This window comes from Muntiacus reevesi, chromosome 18 (genome assembly GCF_963930625.1).
Source record: "Muntiacus reevesi chromosome 18, mMunRee1.1, whole genome shotgun sequence".
Taxonomy (NCBI): Eukaryota; Metazoa; Chordata; class Mammalia; order Artiodactyla; family Cervidae; genus Muntiacus; species Muntiacus reevesi.
In genome coordinates, this window is record NC_089266.1 from 37749553 (window position 1) to 37768684 (window position 19132).

The window sequence follows — 19132 nt, forward strand, 5'->3', positions numbered from 1 at the left end:
GTGTTTTACTAGCACTCCCAGGGGACTTTTCAGGGATATTAAATTTTAGAAACATTGCCCTAGATTTACTTAAGTCTAGTTCTGGATGAGAACTACTGACTTAATGGGTGAAGAAGGTGAGAGGCTCATGGCACCATCAGTGACGACATCCCCAAGTCCTATCTCTGGTTTGTGATTGCTAATCACACTCTTAATACAGATGTGAACCCCAGTCACACAAATGAGGTCCTGCTCATTTGCCAGGGAAACAAAATTCTGAGAAACCAAGTGTTTCTTCCCAGTGTTATGTCTTTATGTAATATCCGTGTGTAAAACCTATTGACATGGCCGATCAGCCAGCATCAAGGGGTGAAATCCCAGCTGTTGGATTCAGTTATGTTTTTAATGAAGGAGCTTCCCACATCTAATTGGTGTCTTTTTCTCTACCTTGAGGTGCACTGAGGAGTGTTAGGCTTCTCCAGAGAAACAGATCCAACAGAGAATTTTATCTATATCTACCCATATATGTGCATATATCTCTATTACCTATATCATCTGTATTAGTGTAATAGTAGTGTGTTTGAAGGGCTTCTCAGGTAGCTCACTGGTAAAGAATCTGCCTGCCAGCACAGGAGACACAGGAGATATGGGTTCAATCCCTGGGTCGGGAAGATTCCCATGGAGAAGGAAATGGCAACTCGCTCCAGTATTCTTGCCTGGGAAATTCCACGGACAGAGGAGCCTTGTGGGCTACAGTCCATGGGATCACAAAGAACTGGATGCAACCAAGGGACTGAGCGTGCCGAGTGTTTGAGGTATGAGAACAAATACCATGGGGACGACATTGCTCCATACATTTTGTAATAGAGGGTCAAATTTAGTGCCAAATGGTTGAGGGTAGTGAGTTTCTGTCCTGGGAGGAGTTAGTAAGAGTAGTGATTCTAACTCAAAAGGAGTTTTGCTGGCTTTAAAGTTGGAGGAGTGCACGTTGCAATCTGAAGCACAACCAATGAATATTTATGAAACACCACCTGTATCCAGGCACTGGGCCAGGTGCTGGCTCTGTGGCAGCTGTGAAGGCAGACATGACCCTTTCCCACCAGATTATAATCTGGTGAAGAAGGCAGCTCTATAGAAATAACCCCATTGTCATGGAGTGCTGTGGGGACAAGAAGGACGCTTGGAAATGTAGCAGTGCATTCTACTCTGGTCTGGGGGAGATAGGGAAGGTTTGCAGGGCAAATGACATGAAATATATGGGGAGCCACTGGAAGAGGGAGCAGAAGGGAGAGAACACTAGGGAAGAGGAACAGTGAGTGCAGAGTGCTGGGGCAGGAGTGTCAAGTCCAGCTTTGCTGGAGAGTGAAATGTCAGTACAGTTGTGGGGCTGGATGAAGCTGCAGAATTAGGCAAAGTTCAGGTCATGAGCCACCTTTTTTTTTCCATTTATTTTTAGTAGTTGGAGACTAATTACTTTACAATACTGTAGTGGTTTTTGCCATACATTGACATGAATCAGCCATGGATTTACATGTATTCCCCATCCTAATCCCCCCTCCCACCTCCCTCTCCACCAGATCCCTCTGGGTCTTCCCAGTGCACCAGCCCTGAGCACTTGTCTCATGCATCCAGCCTGGGCTGGTGATCTGTTTCACCCTTGATAATATACATGTTTTGATGCTGTTCTCTCAAAACATCCCACCCTCACCTTCTCTCACAGAGTCCAAAAATCTGTTCTGTACATCTGTGTCTCTTTTTCTGTTTTGCATATAGGGTTATCATTACCATCTTTCTAAATTCCATATATATGCATTAGTATACTGCATTGGTCTTTATCTTTCTGGCTTACTTCACTCTGTATAATGGGCTCCAGTTTCATCCATCTCATTAGAACTGATTCAAATGAATTCTTTTTAATGGCTGAGTAATATTCCATGGTGTATATGTACCACAGCTTCCTTATCCATTCCTCTGCTGATGGGCATCCAGGTTGCTTCCATGTCCTGGCTATTATAAACAGTGCTGTGATGAACATTGGGGTGCACGTGTCTCTTTCAGATCTGGTTTCCTCAGTGTGTATGCCCAGAAGTGGGATTGCTGGGTCATATGGCAGTTCTATTTCCAGTTTTTTAAGGATCTCCACACTGTTCTCCATAGCAGCTGTACTAGTTTGCATTCCCACCAACAGTGTAAGAGGGTTCCCTTTTCTCCACATCCTCTCCAGAATTTATTGCTTGTAGACTTTTGGATAGCAGCCATTCTGACTGGCATGTAATGGTACCTCATTGTGGTTTTGATTTGCATTTCTCTGATAAAGAGTGATGTGGAGCATCTTTTCATGTGTTTGTTAGCCATCTGTATGTCTTCTTTGGAGAAATGTCTGTTTAGTTCTTTGGCCCATTTTTTGATTGGGTCATTTATTTTTCTGGAATTGAGCTGCAGGAGTTAATTAAACTTAAAAAGCTTTTGCACAACAAAGGAAACTATAAGCAAGGTGAAAAGACAGCCCTCAGATTGGGAGAAAATAATAGCAAACGAAGTAATAGACAAAGGATTAATCTAAAAAATATGAGTCAATTTTTGAAGGGAATTTGCCTTTATGTTAAGAGCAATGGGAATCCACAAAGACTTCATGGAGAATGGTTACCTGTTCTTCATCCTCAAATGCCTACTGTGATGAAGGATACTGATGTGTTTCAAGTATGGAAGCAGGGAGATGAATTAAGAGGTTGTTCCAAATATTGAGATTGACATATACACCCTACTATATATAAAATAGATAACTAATAAGAATCTACTGTAAAGCCCAGGGAACTATACTCAATACTCTGTAATGGCCTATATGGGAAAAGAATAAAAAAAAGAGTGGACGTTTGTACAGATAGAACTGATTCTGCCTGCCAGTGCAGGGGAGGCAAGATATGCGGGTTTGATCCCTGGGTCAGGAAGATCCCCAGGAGTAGGAAATGGCAACCTGCTCCAGTATTCTTGCTTGGAAAATTCCATGGTCAGAGGAGTCTGCCAGGCTGCAGCCCATGGGGTTGCAAAGAGTTGGACACCTACCCACCCACCCCCCCCACACACACACACAACTGATTCACTGTGCTGTACATCTGAAACCAGCACAGCAATGTAAATCAACTATATTCCAATAATATTTTTTAAGACGGTTCAAATAGTATAAATGAGATGTGATGTCAAGCTGGTCTAAGGTGGTGACAGTGTGGATAAGGAGTGAATGAAGGAGAAAGAATTTCTAGATCTTGTTGACAGATGTTGGGTATTGACAACAGAAAGGAGGAAATGAAAGAAGACTCTCATGTTTCAATCTGGATAACCTGGAAGTCTTTTTCTGGGATATGGACTTTTAGAGGAGGAAGGAATTGGGAGAGGCACAAAGGGATATCGTGTGTTTCTTTTGGAATCTGTTTAACTGAAGTTACCTGTAATACATCCAAGGAGAGATATTACTCAAGCAATTGAGTATCTTCCTCTATGAGTTAGAAAGACATCTACAACTGAAGTTTAAATGGTAATCAAGCCATTGAAGTAGATGAGTTTTTCTTGGTGTGTGTGTGCTAAGCCTCTTCAATTGTGTCCAACTTTGAAAGTCCATGGACTGTAACCCTCGAGGCTCCACTGACTGCATTGGCAGGCAGGTTCTTTACCACTAGCACCACCTGGGAAGCCCTTTTCTTATGGTATAATAAAATTATAAGAGAACAGTGTTTAGAAACAAACCCTGGAACATCGATCAAGTTGAAGATAGCGACAAAACAGAAGCCAGTAGAGTATTGAGGATGTCTGATCAGGCAAGTATGGGAAAAATCAATGTATTGTGTGTCTCAGAAGCCAAGGGATAAAAATGCTTTAGGAAAGTTGAAATATTGTTTTGTGTTAAAGAGAAATGAAGAAAATAAGTCATTTCCAATGATAGAGAGTCTGATTATAGAGAATTGGGGTCCTGTACAGATTGTAATTATTGTGATGAGAAAAATATAAAATAGTTTTGCAAAGCATCTAAGAGCCAGTTTATCATAGAAATAAGTTCATTCTGAAATTCAGGTTTTTAAGAACACTATTACTTCTTCCTAAAGATACTGGAAACAGAACATGACAGGAAGGAATCAAACTACTATCTCAGAGTTCCTCCTGCTGGGACTGCCCATCAAGTCAGAGTATCAGAACCTGTTCTACGCCCTGTTCCTGGCCATGTACGTTACCACCGTCCTGGGTAACCTTCTCATCATCGTCCTCATTTGCCTGGACCTCCACCTCCACACACCCATGTATTTGTTTCTCAGTAACTTGTCTTTCTCTGACCTCTGCTTCTCCTCTGTCACAATGCCTAAATTTCTGCAGAATATGCAGAGCCAAGACCTGTCCATCCCCTATGCTGGTTGCCTGACACAAATGTACTTCTTCCTGTTCTTTGCAGACCTGGAGGACTTCCTCCTTGTGACCATGGCCTATGACCGTTATGTGGCCATCTGCTGCCCTCTGCACTACACCACCATCATGAGTCCCAGGCTCTGTCTCTTCCTGGTGGTGCTGCCCTGGATACTGACCACATTCCATGCCATGTTACACACCCTGCTCATGGCCAGGCTGCACTTTTGTGACGACAATGTGATCCCCCACTTTTTCTGTGATTCATCTGCTTTGCTGAAGCTGTCCTGCTCTGACACTCGAGTTAATGAACTGGTGATATTTTTTGTCGGAGGGCTCATTATCGTCATCCCATTCCTACTCATCATCATGTCTTATGCACGAATCGTGTCCTCCATCCTCAAGGTCCCTTCTGCCAAGGGCATCTGCAAAGCCTTCTCCACCTGCAGCTCCCACCTCACTGTGGTGTCCCTGTTTTATGGGACAATTATTGGTCTCTACTTATGCCCATCAGCTAATCATTCTACTGTTAAGGAGACTGTCATGTCAATGATGTACACTGTGGTGGCCCCCATGCTGAACCCCTTCATCTACAGCCTGAGGAACAGAGACATGAAAGGAGCTCTGAGAAGAGTCTTTTGCAAAAAGAAAAATCCCATCTCTCTCTGACTGTAAAGTTGGGATGATGATAAAGTTGGGATTTCTACACAAGTGTATTTAGTAGGTATACTGATATCAATATTTGGATGTTAATCCAGATTTCTGCTTTCAATTATCCTTTTTTTCACAATGACTTAGTAGGATATTGTCCAATAAGTAAAAGAGATACAGTGGAGGTATGTAGTAGGACTTGGAAAGGGGATGTCCATGACCTCCTAGCAGGATCTTTCTCATTTTTCTCTCCAGGTTACTCAAAGAAGCTTCATTTTAAAATTTCCAATTAATCCTTGTGCCCTCCCTCCACCTTTTTTTTTTTCATTATTGTTTTCAATGTTTTATTTACTGCTGAAATAAACACTGTTGTTTATTGAGCATTTACTCATTTACTTGTTGACACACCCTCTCCCCTCTGCCCTTGACCCACCACCTTGGACAGACCTTCCATGAATGAAGAGATAGAAACTGCAGAACCTGGGCCCACAGTAGGCTAATATTTACTGAATCAGACAACTCACGATGTAGTTACTTTTATCATCCTTCCATTTGAAAATATGGAGGAGACTAAAAGAAACAGCAGAGCTGTGATAGCTTATAAAATAGCATTAATTTGGGATGTGCTGCCTCCTTGCCCACTGCGTGCCTCTATGGAAGCAAATTCTTGGGCCAATGGTCCTTTTATAAACCTGGCCCTTTTGGATGTGTGAGGCTGCCATCCAGGCCATGCCATGCTCCTAGGAAGGCCACTTAGAAACACCAGGTCTGCCACACTAAAGGCAGAGAGGAGAGCCTTTTCTTCAGTCTCTGTGTCCCTTTTATAAACAATTAATTTATCATGTTTTTTAAAAAAGTAAAAAAAAAAAAATGTGTTATATAATACTGTGTCCTTGAGGTCAATACTATTTAAAATGCAAAATTCTCCCCTGCTTACCTCTGCTAAACTGGACTTTTAATTGTTGAATATAGATATTTATTTATCTCTTCTTGAGCAAGGGTTTGCATTATTCTGTCTCTTAACCTTATCTCTTCTGATTTATTTTCATGTCTTCAGTATCTTCTTGACCTGCCCTGAATCTCAAGTGAACTTTCTATCTCCTTTGCTACAATAGTTTAGTTCATCGTTGTTGTTGTTTAGTCGCTAAGTCGTGTTTACTCTTTTTTGACCCTGTGGACTTTGGTTCACCAGGCTCTCTGCCATGCCGTAGGGCAACAAAGCCCATGTGCCACAACTGCTTAGGCTTGTGCGCCAAGAGCCTGTGCTCTGCAACAAGAGAGGCCACCGCAACGAGAAGCCCACACACCCCAACTACAGAGGAGCCCCTGTTCGAGGCAATTACAGAAAAGCCCATGCATAGCGATGAAGACCCAGCACAGCCAAAAAGAAAGTTAATTATGGCTTTGTGGCCATAGATAACTGCAGCATAAGGAAGAGCTGGAGTCTAGGAGGTATTCTGACACATTTGGGGAGTATTAGAGACGATGGAAGTAGCAGGTGCCAGTATGTTTTCCCACAGAGGTGAGAAGGCAGAAGTACTTCAGTGGGATTCACACTGAGTTTTCTTTTCTATCTTGCCTTGAGGTAGAATGGAATATGATCAGGGAGAGTTCCTCTTGTCTCTTACTCTAGTACTTCCTATATATCTGCATACAGTTGTGTCGTGTAGGTAACTACTCCTTGTTAGTTACAGGTCATTTATGGGAAATGGTGTTTTACTGAGATATTCTTCCACCTTGAGAGTCTTTCCAAAATACGTGTCTTGGGACTTCCCTGGTAGTTCAGCTGTTAAGACACTGAGTTTCCCCTTCAGGGAGTGCTGGCTTGATCCCTGGTCAGAGAACTAAGATCCCACATCTGCCCAGAATGGTCAGAAAACAAAACAGAAAACCCAAAAAGCAAATGTCTTTCTTGGCACTTTACTCAAACCACTGAAGCTTTCTTGTTGCCCACAGAAAACAGCCTGTTACACTCCTCATAATTTTTAGGATACTACCATATGGTTCCTGCTTGTTTTATGATTTCACAAACCATCCTCTCTTACCACTGGAAATGTAGGCTCCAACCACAAGTGTCTACTGTCCATTCCCTGAAGAGTCAGTGATTAAGCTTGCATGTATGAGCTTCTCTCCATCCACAGTTTCCCCCAAAGTATCATCAAGTGTGATCAGTGATTGTAATCCGTTATTGCTCCAGGACCCTGAGAGCATTTGTCCTAGAGAAAGTGAAAGTGTTAATCGCTCAGTCATGCCTGATTCTTTGTCACCTCATGGACTGTGGCCCACCGCTCCTCTGTCCATGGGATTTTCCAGGCAAGAATACTAGCCAAAAGTAATCTTGAGAAAGAAGAATGGAACTGGAGAAATCAACCTGCCTGACTTCAGACTCTACTACAAAGCCACAGTCATCAAGACAGTATGGTACTGGCACAAAGACAGAAATATAGATCAATGGAACAGAATAGAAAGCCCAGAGATAAATCCACGAGCCTACGGACACCTTATCTTCGACAAAGGAGGTAAGGATATACAATGGAAAAAAGACAACCTCTTTAACAAGTGGTGCTGGGAAAACTGGTCAACCACTTGTAAAAGAATGAAACTCGAACACTTTCTAACACCATACACAAAAATAAACTCAAAATGGATTAAAGATCTAAATGTAAGACCAGAAACTATAAAACTCCTAGAGGAGAACATGGGCAAAACACTCTCCGACATAAATCACAGCAGGATCCTCTATGACCCACCTCCCAGAATATTGGAAATAAAAGCAAAAATAAACAAATGGGACCTAATGAAACTTAAAACTTTTGCACAACAAAGGAAACTATAAGCAAGGTGAAAAGACAGCCCTCAGATTGGGAGAAAATAATAGCAAATGAAGAAACAGACAAAGGATTAACCTCAGTATATACAAGCAACTCCTGCAGCTCAATTCCAGAAAAATAAATGACCCAATCAAAAAATGGGCCAAAGAACTAAACAGACATTTCTCCAAAGAAGACATACAGATGGCTAACAAACACATGAAAAGATGCTCCACATCACTCTTTATCAGAGAAATGCAAATCAAAACCACAATGAGGTACCATTACATGCCAGTCAGAATGGCTGCTATCCAAAAGTCTACAAGCAATAAATTCTGGAGAGGATGTGGAGAAAAGGGAACCCTCTTACACTGTTGGTGGGAATGCAAACTAGTACAGCTGCTATGGAGAACAGTGTGGAGATCCTTAAAAAACTGGAAATAGAACTGCCATATGACCCAGCAATCCCACTTCTGGGCATACACACTGAGGAAACCAGATCTGAAAGAGACACGTGCACCCCAATGTTCATCACAGCACTGTTTATAATAGCCAGGACATGGAAGCAACCTAGATGCCCATCAGCAGAGGAATGGATAAGGAAGCTGTGGTACATATACACCATGGAATATTACTCAGCCATTAAAAAGAATTCATTTGAATCAGTTCTAATGAGATGGATGAAACTGGAGCCCATTATACAGAGTGAAGTAAGCCAGAAAGATAAAGACCAATGCAGTATACTAATGCATATATATGGAATTTAGAAAGATGGTAATGATAACCCTATATGCAAAACAGAAAAAGAGACACAGATGTACAGAACAGACTTTTGGACACTGTGTTTCGAGAGAACAGCATTGAAACATGTATACTATCAAGGGTGAAACAGATCACCAGCCCAGGTTGGATGTATGAGACAAGTGCTCAGGGCTGGTGCACTGGGAAGACCCAGAGGGATCGGTTGGAGAGGGAGGTGGGAGGGGGGATTGGGATGGGGAATACATATAAATCCATGGCTGATTCATGTCAATGTATGGTAAAAACCACTACAGTATTGTAAAGTAATTAGCCTCCAACTAATAAAAATAAATGAAAAAAAAAAAAAAAAAAAGAATACTAGAGTGTGTTGCCATTCCCTCCTCTAGGAGATCTTCCTGACTCAGGAATTGAACCTGGGTCTCCTGCATTGCAAACTGATTCTTTACCATTTGAGCCACCATGGGAGGCGGTGTCCTAGAGAGGCCTTGAGTAATTACTTTGCCTTTAATGAGTTCCTCTAGGACCCAGACTCCTCTGGGATCCAGGGCCCATTTGGCCCAAGGATGTGCAGAATGGGAGATGTGGATAGAATTTTGCAGACGTCAGAGATGAATTTAGAGGCCGTTATCTCACATGCCTTAGTGAATAAAGGGGAGCAGGATCTCGGTCACAGTCCTCTCACACTGGGTAAGCTGGCAGAGGGTAAATAAGCTGGTCGCTTAGGGTTCTTCCGACCTGAGAGTCTTGATTTTTCATGCTGTGCAGTGTTCTCCACGAGAGTTTTTCAAGTATGGTAATGCTTTCCTTTTCCACCTCTGTGCTTCCCAAAACTTCACTACATTTGAGAAGTTTTTATTAAGGTTCACACGTTATAATCTATTTTTATTAATGACAACATTCTTAAGTCTTTCTTACCACGTCATTTATTCCCAGAACATTGTATAATTTCAGTGTACTAACAACTCTTGAGGTAAGCATTAATGCCATACTTCTGAACCCTTGTTTTATTTTAGAATCACCTTGGAGCTTTAAGAAAACTCTGTATGGGCTTCCTCTCAAAGATTGTGATTATATTTATCTGAATCTTTATTTTTAACAGTACCATGCACTCTCGCTACTCACTGTGAAGCCCGTGGACTACAGCATGGGCATTACCTGGGTGCTGATTAAAATGCAGAAACAGGTCTACTATATCAAAATCAGTGTTTTACTAGCACTCCCAGGGGATTTTTCAGGGCTATTTAATTTAAGAAGCATTACCCTAGAATTCCCTAAGTGCAGTTCTAGGCTGAAAACTACTGATTTAATGGGTCAAGAAGAGAATGTGAGGCTCATGGCACCATCAGTGATGACATCCCCAAGTTCTGTCTCTGGTTTGTGATCCCCAGTCATACTCTTAATACAGGGGTGATCCCCAGTCACACAAATGGGGTTCTGCTCATTTTCCAGGGAGACAAAACTCTGAGAAACCAGGTGTCTCTTCCCAGTGTCATGTCTCTATGTAATATCCAGGTGAAAACTTACTGACGTGATTGATCAGCCAGCATCAAGGGGTGAAATCCCAGCTGTTGGATTCAGTTATGTCTTCAATGAAAGAGCTTCCCACGTCTAACGATGTTTCTCCTCTGCTTTTTTGTCCACTTTGAGGTGCACTATGGAGTGTTAGGCTTTTCCAGAGAAACAGATCCAATAGAGAATTTTATTTATATCTATCCATATACGTGCATATTTCTCTATTATCTATATCAGTGTAATAGTAGTGTGTTTGAAAGGTCTTCTCAGATGGCTCAGTGGTAAAGAATCTGCCTGCCAGTGCAGGAGATGCAGGAGACATGGGTTCGATCCCTGGTTGGGAAGATTCCCCTGGAGAAGGAAATGGCAACTTGCTCCAGTATTCTTGATTGGGAAATTCCATGGGCAGAGGAGTCCAGTGAGCTACAGTCCATGGGATCCATGGGATCGCAAAGAGCTGGACATGAACAAGGGACTGAGCGTGCCTGCCGTGTGTCTGAGGTACAAAAACAAATACCACGGGGACAACATCGCTCCATACATTTTGTAATACAGGGTCAATTTTAGTGCTAAATGGTTGAGGGTAGTGAGTTTCTGTCCTGGAGGAGTTAGTAAGAGTAGTGTTTCTAACTTAAAGGGAGTTTTGCTGGCTTTAAAGTTGGAGGAATGCCCAACTCAAGCACAACCAACAGCTATTTATGAAACACCACCTGTATCCAGGCACTGGGCCAGGTTCTGGCTCCATGGCAGCCGTGAAGGCAGACATGCATGACTCTTTACTACGCGGACTTCACAATCTGGTAGGGAAGGCAGCCCTAAAGAAATAACCCCATTGTCATGGAGTGCTGTGAGGACAAGAAGGACACTTGGAAACAGCAGTGCATTCTCCTCTGGTCTGGGGGAGATAGGGAAAGTTTGCAGGGCAAATGACATGAAATATATGTTAAGGACAAATACGGGAAGCCATGGGAAGAGAGAGCAGGAGGGGGAGAACACTAGGGAAGAGGAACAGTGAGTGCAAAGTGCTGGGGCAAGAGTGTTGTGTTTAAATCCAGCTTTGCTGGAGAGTGAAATATGAGTACAGTCGTGGGGCCAGATGAAGTTGCGGAGGTAGGCAAGGGTCAGGTCATGAGTCAGCTTTTGAAGGGAGTTTGCCTTTATGTTAAGAGCAATCGGAATCCACAAAGACTTCATGGAGAACAATTATCCATTTTTCATCTTAGAATGCTTACTATGATGAAAGATACTGATGTAGAGGGCTTCAAGTATGGAAGCAGGGAGATACACTAAGAGCTTGTTCCAAAGATTGAGATTGACATATACACCCTACTATATATCTGGTCCCATCACCTCATGGGAAATAGATGGGGAAACAGTGGAAACAGTGTCAGACTTTATTTTGGGGGGCTCCAAAATTACTGCAGATGGTGATTGCAGCCATGAAATTAAAAGATGCTTACTCCTTGGAAGGAAAGTTATGACCAACCTAGATAGCATATTAAAAAGCAGAGATATTACTTTGCCAACAAAGGTTCATCTGGTCAAGGCTATGGTTTTCCCAGTGGTCATGCATGTATGGATGTGAGAGTTGGACTTTGAAGAAAGCTGAGTGCTGAAAAATTGATGCTTTTGAACTATGATGTTGGAGAAGACTCTTGAGAGTCCCTTGGACTGCAAGGAGATCCAACCAGTCCATCCTGAAGGAGATAAGTCCTGGGTGTTCATTGGAAGGACTGATGCTGAAGCTGCAGCTTGAATACTTTGGCCACCTCATGCGAAGAGTTGACTCACTGGAAAAGACCCTGATGCTGGGAGGGATTGGGGGCATGAGGAGAAGGGGACGACAGAGGATGAGATGGCTGGATGGCATCACCGACTCGATGGGCAAGAGTTTGAGTAAACTCCGGGAGTTTGTGATGGACAGGGAGGCCTGGCATGCTGCAATTCATGGGGTCGCAAAGAGTCAGACATGACTGAACGACTGAACTGAACTGAACTGATATGTAAAATAGATAACTAATTAGAACCTAATGTATAGCAAAGGAAAATATACTCAATACTCTGTAATGGCCTATATGGGAAAAGAATCTAAAAAAGAGTGGAGATATATATATATATGTATGTATGTATGGAGATATATATATATATATACACACATATATCGGAGAAGGCAATGGCATCCCACTCCAGTACTCTTGCCTGGGAAATCCCTTGGATGAAGGAGCCTGGTAGGCTGCAGTCTATGGGGTAACTAAGAGTTGGACACGACTGAGTGACTTCACTTTCACGTATTGAAGAAGGAAATGGCAACCCACTCCAGTGTTCTTGCCTGGAGAATCCCAGGGATGGGGGAGCCTGGTGGGCTGCCGTCTACAGGGTCGCACAGAGTCAGAAACAACCGAAGTGACTTAGCAGTAGCACATATATATATAATACTTATTCCACCTGCCAATGCAGGAGACGCAAGAGGCGACATAGGTTTGATCCCTGGGTTGGGAAGATCCCCAGGAGTAGGAAATGGTGACCCACTCCAGTATTCTTGCTTAGGAAAGTTCATGGACAAAGGAGTCTCCTTGGCTACAGTCCATGGAGTTGCAGAGTTTGACCTGATTGAGCATGTACACACACACATGTCTGATTCACTTTGATGTGCACCTGAAACCAATACAATATTGTAAATCAACTATATTCCAATAACATCTTTTTTTATAGACAGATTTTTCCAATAAAACAAACAAGATGTGATGTCAGGCTGATCTAAGATGGTGACAGTGTGGATAAGGAGTGGGTGAAGGAGAAAGAATTTCTAGATCTTGTTGACAGATGTTGGGTATTGACAACAGAAAGGAGGAAATGAAAGAAGATTCTCATGTTTTAATCTGGACCTGGAAGTCTTTTTCTGGGATATGGAAGTTTAGAGGAGGAGGGAATTGGGAGAGGCACAAAGGGAGATCGTATGTTTCTTTTGAAATCTTTTTAACTGAAGATGTGTGTGATACATCCAAGTAGAGATATTACTCAAGCAATTGAGTATCTTCCTTTATGATTTAGAGAGACATCTTTTTTTTTTTTTTCTTTTTAAATATTATTTTATTAGTTGGAGGCCAATCACTTTACAACATTTCAGTGGGTTTTGTCATACATTGACATGAATCAGCCATATAGTTACACGTATTCCCCATCCCGATTCCCCCTCCCACCTCCCTCCCCACCCGACTCCTCAGGGTCCTCCCAGTGCACCAGGCCCGAGCACCTGACTCATGTATCCCACCTGGGCTGGTGGTCCGTTTCACCATAGATAATATACATGCTGTTCTTTCAAAACATCCCACCCTCACGTTCTCCCCCAGAGTTCAAAAGTCTTTACTGTACTTCTGTGTTAGAGAGACATCTATAACTGAAGTTTAAATGGAAATCAAGCCATTGAAGCAGATGAGTTTTTCTTGGTGCGTGTGTGCTAAGTCGCTTCAGTCGTGTCCAGCTCTGAAAGCCCATGGACTGTAACCCTCGAGGCTCCACTGACTGCATTGGCAGGCAGGTTCTTTACCACTAGCACCACCTGGGAAGCCCTTTTCTTATGGCATATAAAATTCTAAAAGAACAGTGCTTAGGAAAAAAACTTTGGAACATCAATCAAGTTGAAGATAGAGACAAAACAGAAGCCAGTAGAGTATTGAGGATGTCTGACCAGGCAAGTAAGGGAAAAACCATTGGATTACGTGTCTCAGAAGCTAAGGGATAAGAATGTTTTAGTAAAGTTGGAATATTGTTTCATGTTAAAGAGAAATGAAGAAAATAAGTCATTTCCAACAATAGAGATTCTGATTACAGAGAATTGGAGTCCTGTAAAGATTGTAATTATTGTGATGAGAAATATATAAAATAGTTTTGCAAAGCATCTAAGAGCCAGTTTATCATAGAAATAAGTTCATTCTGAAATTCAGGTTTTCATGGACACTATTATTTCTTCCTAAAGATACTAGAGACAGAGCATGACAGGAAGGAATCAAACTCCTGTCTCAGAGTTCCTCCTGCTGGGACTGCCCATCAAGTCAGAGTATCAGAACCTGTTCTACGCCCTGTTCCTGGCTATGTACGTTACCACCGTCCTGGGGAACCTTCTCATCATTGTCCTCATTTGCCTGGACCCCCACCTCCACACTCCCATGTATTTGTTTCTCAGTAACTTGTCTTTCTCTGACCTCTGCTTCTCCTCTGTCACAATGCCCAAATTGCTACAGGACATGCAGAGCCAAGACCTGTCCATCCCCTATGCTGGTTGCCTGACACAAATGTACTTCTTCCTGTTCTTTGGAGACCTGGAGGACTTCCTGCTTGTGGCCATGGCCTATGACCGCTACGTGGCCATCTGCTTCCCCCTGCACTACACCACCATCATGAGCCCCAGGCTCTGTCTCTTCCTGGTGGTGCTGCCCTGGATACTGACCACATTCCATGCCATGTTACACACCCTGCTCATGGCCAGGCTGCACTTTTGTGAAGACAATGTGATCCCCCACTTTTTCTGTGATTTGTCTGCTCTGCTGAAGCTGTCCTGCTCTGACACTCGAGTTAATGAGCTGGTGATATTTTTTGTCGGAGGGCTCATTATCGTCATCCCATTCCTACTCATCATCATGTCTTATGCACGAATCGTGTCCTCCATCCTCAAGGTCCCTTCTGCGAGGGGTATCTGCAAGGCCTTCTCCACCTGTGGCTCCCACCTCACTGTGGTGTCCCTGTTTTATGGGACAATTATTGGTCTCTACTTATGCCCATCAGCTAATCATTCTACTGTTAAGGAGACTGTCATGTCTATGATGTACACTGTGGTGACCCCCATGCTGAACCCCTTCATCTACAGCCTGAGGAACAGAGACATGAAGGGAGCTCTGAGAAGAGTCTTTTGTAGAAAGAAAATTCACTTCTCTCTTTGATGGTAAGATTGGTGTTTCTACACAATTTTATGTAGTAGATTTATTAATATTGAAATATTATTTCAGATTTTTTGGTCACCATGTAAACTTTTATTAAAATGACATAGAACATAATCACTCAATAGGTAAAGTGTAGTTTCATAGTTGAACTAGCGAAGGAGGTCTTGATGATCTTGTAGCAAGGTCTTCCTCTTTTTCTTCCCTGCAGGACCCTCTGAAAGCACATTTTAAGGTCAGTTTTTTAAATGATCTTCACGCCTTGCATATTTACACTAATTTAACGAGGAGATTTTTTTTTTTAAGTTAGAACTTTGCTTTGAATCTGGTATTATTTTAAAATAATTATACTCTTAGATCAGTGCTAAATAAGATCCACACTTCACAACCTCCCAGCCTCCCCTAAATATGTTCTATTCACTTTTCCATGCACATTTTTTACATCATTTTGTATCTTAGCTTTTTTCTCCCTCTGATTTATTTTTGTGTCTACCTTATGTTTTCCTGACCTTGTTACCAAACTCAAGTTCAGCTCCTCATTGCTCAAGAATCCAATGCTGAGGGACAAGTGTTGGGTAAAAGGAAAGCTTCCTTTATTGAGGAAGTTGGCAATTCTGGGGAGAATGTGAAGTCATGTCCCAAAGAACCAACTCCCACTTGCCAGGTCTTGCTCAGAGATTATATCAGGAAAAGAAGAATGGATTACTTACTGGGGACAGAGTTATGGGGTCCATGATCTCTCATGGACAGTTTTCTGATTTGTTGGTGATGAGGTAACCAAGAGTCAGTATCATCAACCACCTGGTTCCAACCCATCTAGGTCATCATATCTGTTCATTCCAAATTCCTACGGCATCCCTCTCCTTCTGATCCCTTTGGTAACCTTCAGTTTGTTTTCTGTGTCTATGAGTCTGTTTCTATTTTGTAAATAATTTCATTTTTATCATTTTTTAAGATTCTACATGTAAGTGATATCATATGATATTTGTCTTTCTCTGTCTGACTTATTTCACTTAGAAGGATAATCTCTAGGTTCATCCATGTATTTCATTCCTTTTCATGGCCAAGTAATATTCTATTGTGTTTGTGTGTGTGTGTGCATGTGTGTGTATCACATCTTATCTATCCATCTGCTGCTGGACGTTTAGGTTGCTTCCATGTCTTGGCTATTGTAAATGGTGCTGCTGTGAGCATTGTGAAGTATGTATCTTTTAAAATTATAGTTTTCATTTTTTCCAGGTATATGTCTAGGAGTGAGACTGCAGGGTTATATGGTAACTCTGTTTTTCGTTTTTTAAGGAAACTCCATACTGTTTTCCATAGTACTGCACCAATTTACATTCCCACCAACAGTGTAGGAGGGGTTCCTGTGTCTCCACACCCTCTCCAGCATTTATTATTTATAGACTTTTTTTTTTTTACTGGGTTGAATGTTAAGTTCACTTTTAGTTTTTATTTTATTTTATTTTATTTTGTTAGTTGGAGGCTAATTACTTCACAACATTTCAGTGGGTTTTGTCATACATTGACATGAATCAGCCATAGAGTTACACGTTTTCCCCATCCCGATCCCCCCTCCCACCTCCCTCTCCACCCGACTCCTCTGGGTCCTCCCAGTGCACCAGGCCCGAGCACTTGTCTCATGCATCTCACCTGGGCTAGTGATCTGTTTCACCATAGATAATATACATGCTGTTCTTTTGAAACATCCCACCCTCACCTTCTCCCACAGAGTTATAGACTTTTTGATGGCTGTTCTAACTGCAGTGAGATGATCCCTTATTGTAGTTTGGATTTACATTTGAAGAGTCAATTTTATATAGTAAAATCAATCCATTTGACAAGTTCATTTTGACAAGCTTTGAAATCTCAAATTTTAATATTGGTTTTCCTCAGATACATTCAATGCAATCAAATCAAATTCTCAATGGAATTATTTTTTGGAAACCAACAAACTTATTTTGATGTAGAAAAGTTTGACATATTTGACTGCATAAACATGAAAATAGTAAGAAAAAATAATGAGAAATGACAGACTATAACATATCTAACAGACACAAGGTTAAAATTCAAAATATCCAGAGAGCTCCTACAAATAACACTAGAGTAAAATGACAGCTGAACAGAAAAAATGTATAAAGAACATTAAGAGAAAATTCATAAACAATAAACAATATGAAAAGATGCTCAAGTCAATGTTAACCCAGGAAAAGCAAATGGAAAAAACATGAAGTGGTAATTGAATGACCACATAATTGACAATTTAAGAAAATTTTAAAAACTCAGCAGTGCTCACAGGACTGGAAAAGGTCAGTTTTCATTCCAATCCCAAAGAAAGGCAATGCCGAAGAATGCTTAAACTACCGCGTAATTGCCCTCATCTCACACGCTAGCAAAGTAATGCTCAAAATTCTCCAAGCCAGGTTTCAATAGTATGTGAACCATGAACTTCCAGATGTTCAAGCTGGTTTTAGAAAAGGCAGAGGAACCAGAGATCAAATTGCCAACATCTGCTGGATCATAGAAAAAGCAAGAGAGTTCCAGAAAAACATCTACTTCTGCTGTATTTACTATGCTCAAGCCTTTGACTGTGTGGATCACAATAAACTGTGAAAAATTCTGAAAGAGATGGGAATACCAGACCACCTGACCTGCCTCTTGAGAAACCTGTATGCAGGTCAAGAAGCAACAGTTAGAACCGAATATGGAACAACAGACTGGTTCCAAATCGGGAAAGGAGTACGTCAAGGCTGTATATTGTCACCATACTTATTTAACTTCTATGCAGAGTACATCATGAGAAATGCTGGACTGGATGAAGCACAAGCTGGAATCAAGATTGCTGGGAGAAATATCAGTAACCTCAGATATGCAGATGACACCACCCTTATGGCAGAAAGTGAAGAAGAAGTAAACAGCCTCTTGATGAAAGTGAAAGAGGAGAGTGAAAAAGGTGACTTAAAACTCAACATTCAGAAAAGTAAGATCATGGCATCTGGTCCATCATTTCATGGCACATGGATGGGGAAACAGTGGAAATAATGACAAACTTTATTTTCTTGGGCTCCAAAATCACTGCAGATGGTGACTGCAGCCATGAAATTAAAAGATGCTTGCTCCTTGGAAGAAAAGCTATAATCAACCTAGACAGCATATTAAAAAGCAGAGACACTACTTTGCCAACAAAGGTCCATCTAGTCAAAGCTATGTTTTTTCTGGTAGTCATGTATGGATGTGAGAGCTGGACTGTAAAGAAAGCTGACCACCGAAGAATTGATGCTTTTGAACTGTGGTATTGGAGAAGACTCTTGAGAGTCCCTTGGACTGCAAGGTGATCGAACCATTCAATCCTAAAGGAAATCAGACCTGAATATTCATTGGAAGGACTGATGATGAAGCTTAAACTTCAATATTTGGCCACCTGATGCAAAAAACCCTGAAGACCCTGATGCTGGGAAAGATTGAAGGCAGGAGAAGGGGATGACAGAGGATGAGATGGTTGGATGGCATCACTGACTCAATGGACATGAGTTTGAGTAAACTCTGGGAGTTGGTGATGGACAGGGAAGCCTGGTGTGCTGCTGTCCATGGGGTTGCAAAGAGTCAGACACGACTGAGCCACTGAACTGAACTGAACTGAACTGAACTGAACTGATAATTGATAAATTTATAAATGATTGACCTTCTATGATAAGAACAAGGATACAGGAATAAGAGCACACACACATGTATATTTCAGTTCTCTTGATGTATAGCTTACATACAAGACAATGTACCCATGTAAAATGTACAGTTCAATGAACTTTGATAATTATAAGCATTCATATAGCCTGTATCCCAATCCAAATCTTTAATAATTCCACCACTTCAAAATTTGCTGTGCCCCTTTAAAATCAAACTCCCATCCCCGACCACCAATCTGATTTCTATTTATTTTATCTCTATAGTTATAGATTAGGCTTGCCTGATTTTGAAGTTCATAGAAATGGAATCATTTTTATGTACTCTTTTCTATCTGGTATATTTAGCACTACACAATGTTTTGTAGATTTAGTTATATAATTCTATGCATCAGTAGTTTCTTTTTATTATGGA

At 41.6% G+C, this 19132-nt stretch overlaps 2 protein-coding genes across 2 annotated transcripts; both read left to right on the forward strand.

Annotated features, from left to right (window-relative positions):
* The first annotated feature begins 4092 nt into the window (after positions 1-4092).
* LOC136149926 (olfactory receptor 1E2-like) lies at positions 4093-5037 on the forward strand. Its single transcript, XM_065910597.1, has one exon. It carries the CDS (start codon positions 4093-4095, stop codon positions 5035-5037), a length of 945 nt encoding a protein of 314 aa, XP_065766669.1.
* A 9058-nt stretch (positions 5038-14095) lies between these two features.
* Positions 14096-15040, forward strand: LOC136149826 (olfactory receptor-like protein DTMT). The gene has a single exon (XM_065910412.1). It carries the CDS (start codon positions 14096-14098, stop codon positions 15038-15040), a length of 945 nt encoding a protein of 314 aa, XP_065766484.1.
* The last annotated feature ends 4092 nt before the right edge of the window (positions 15041-19132 follow it).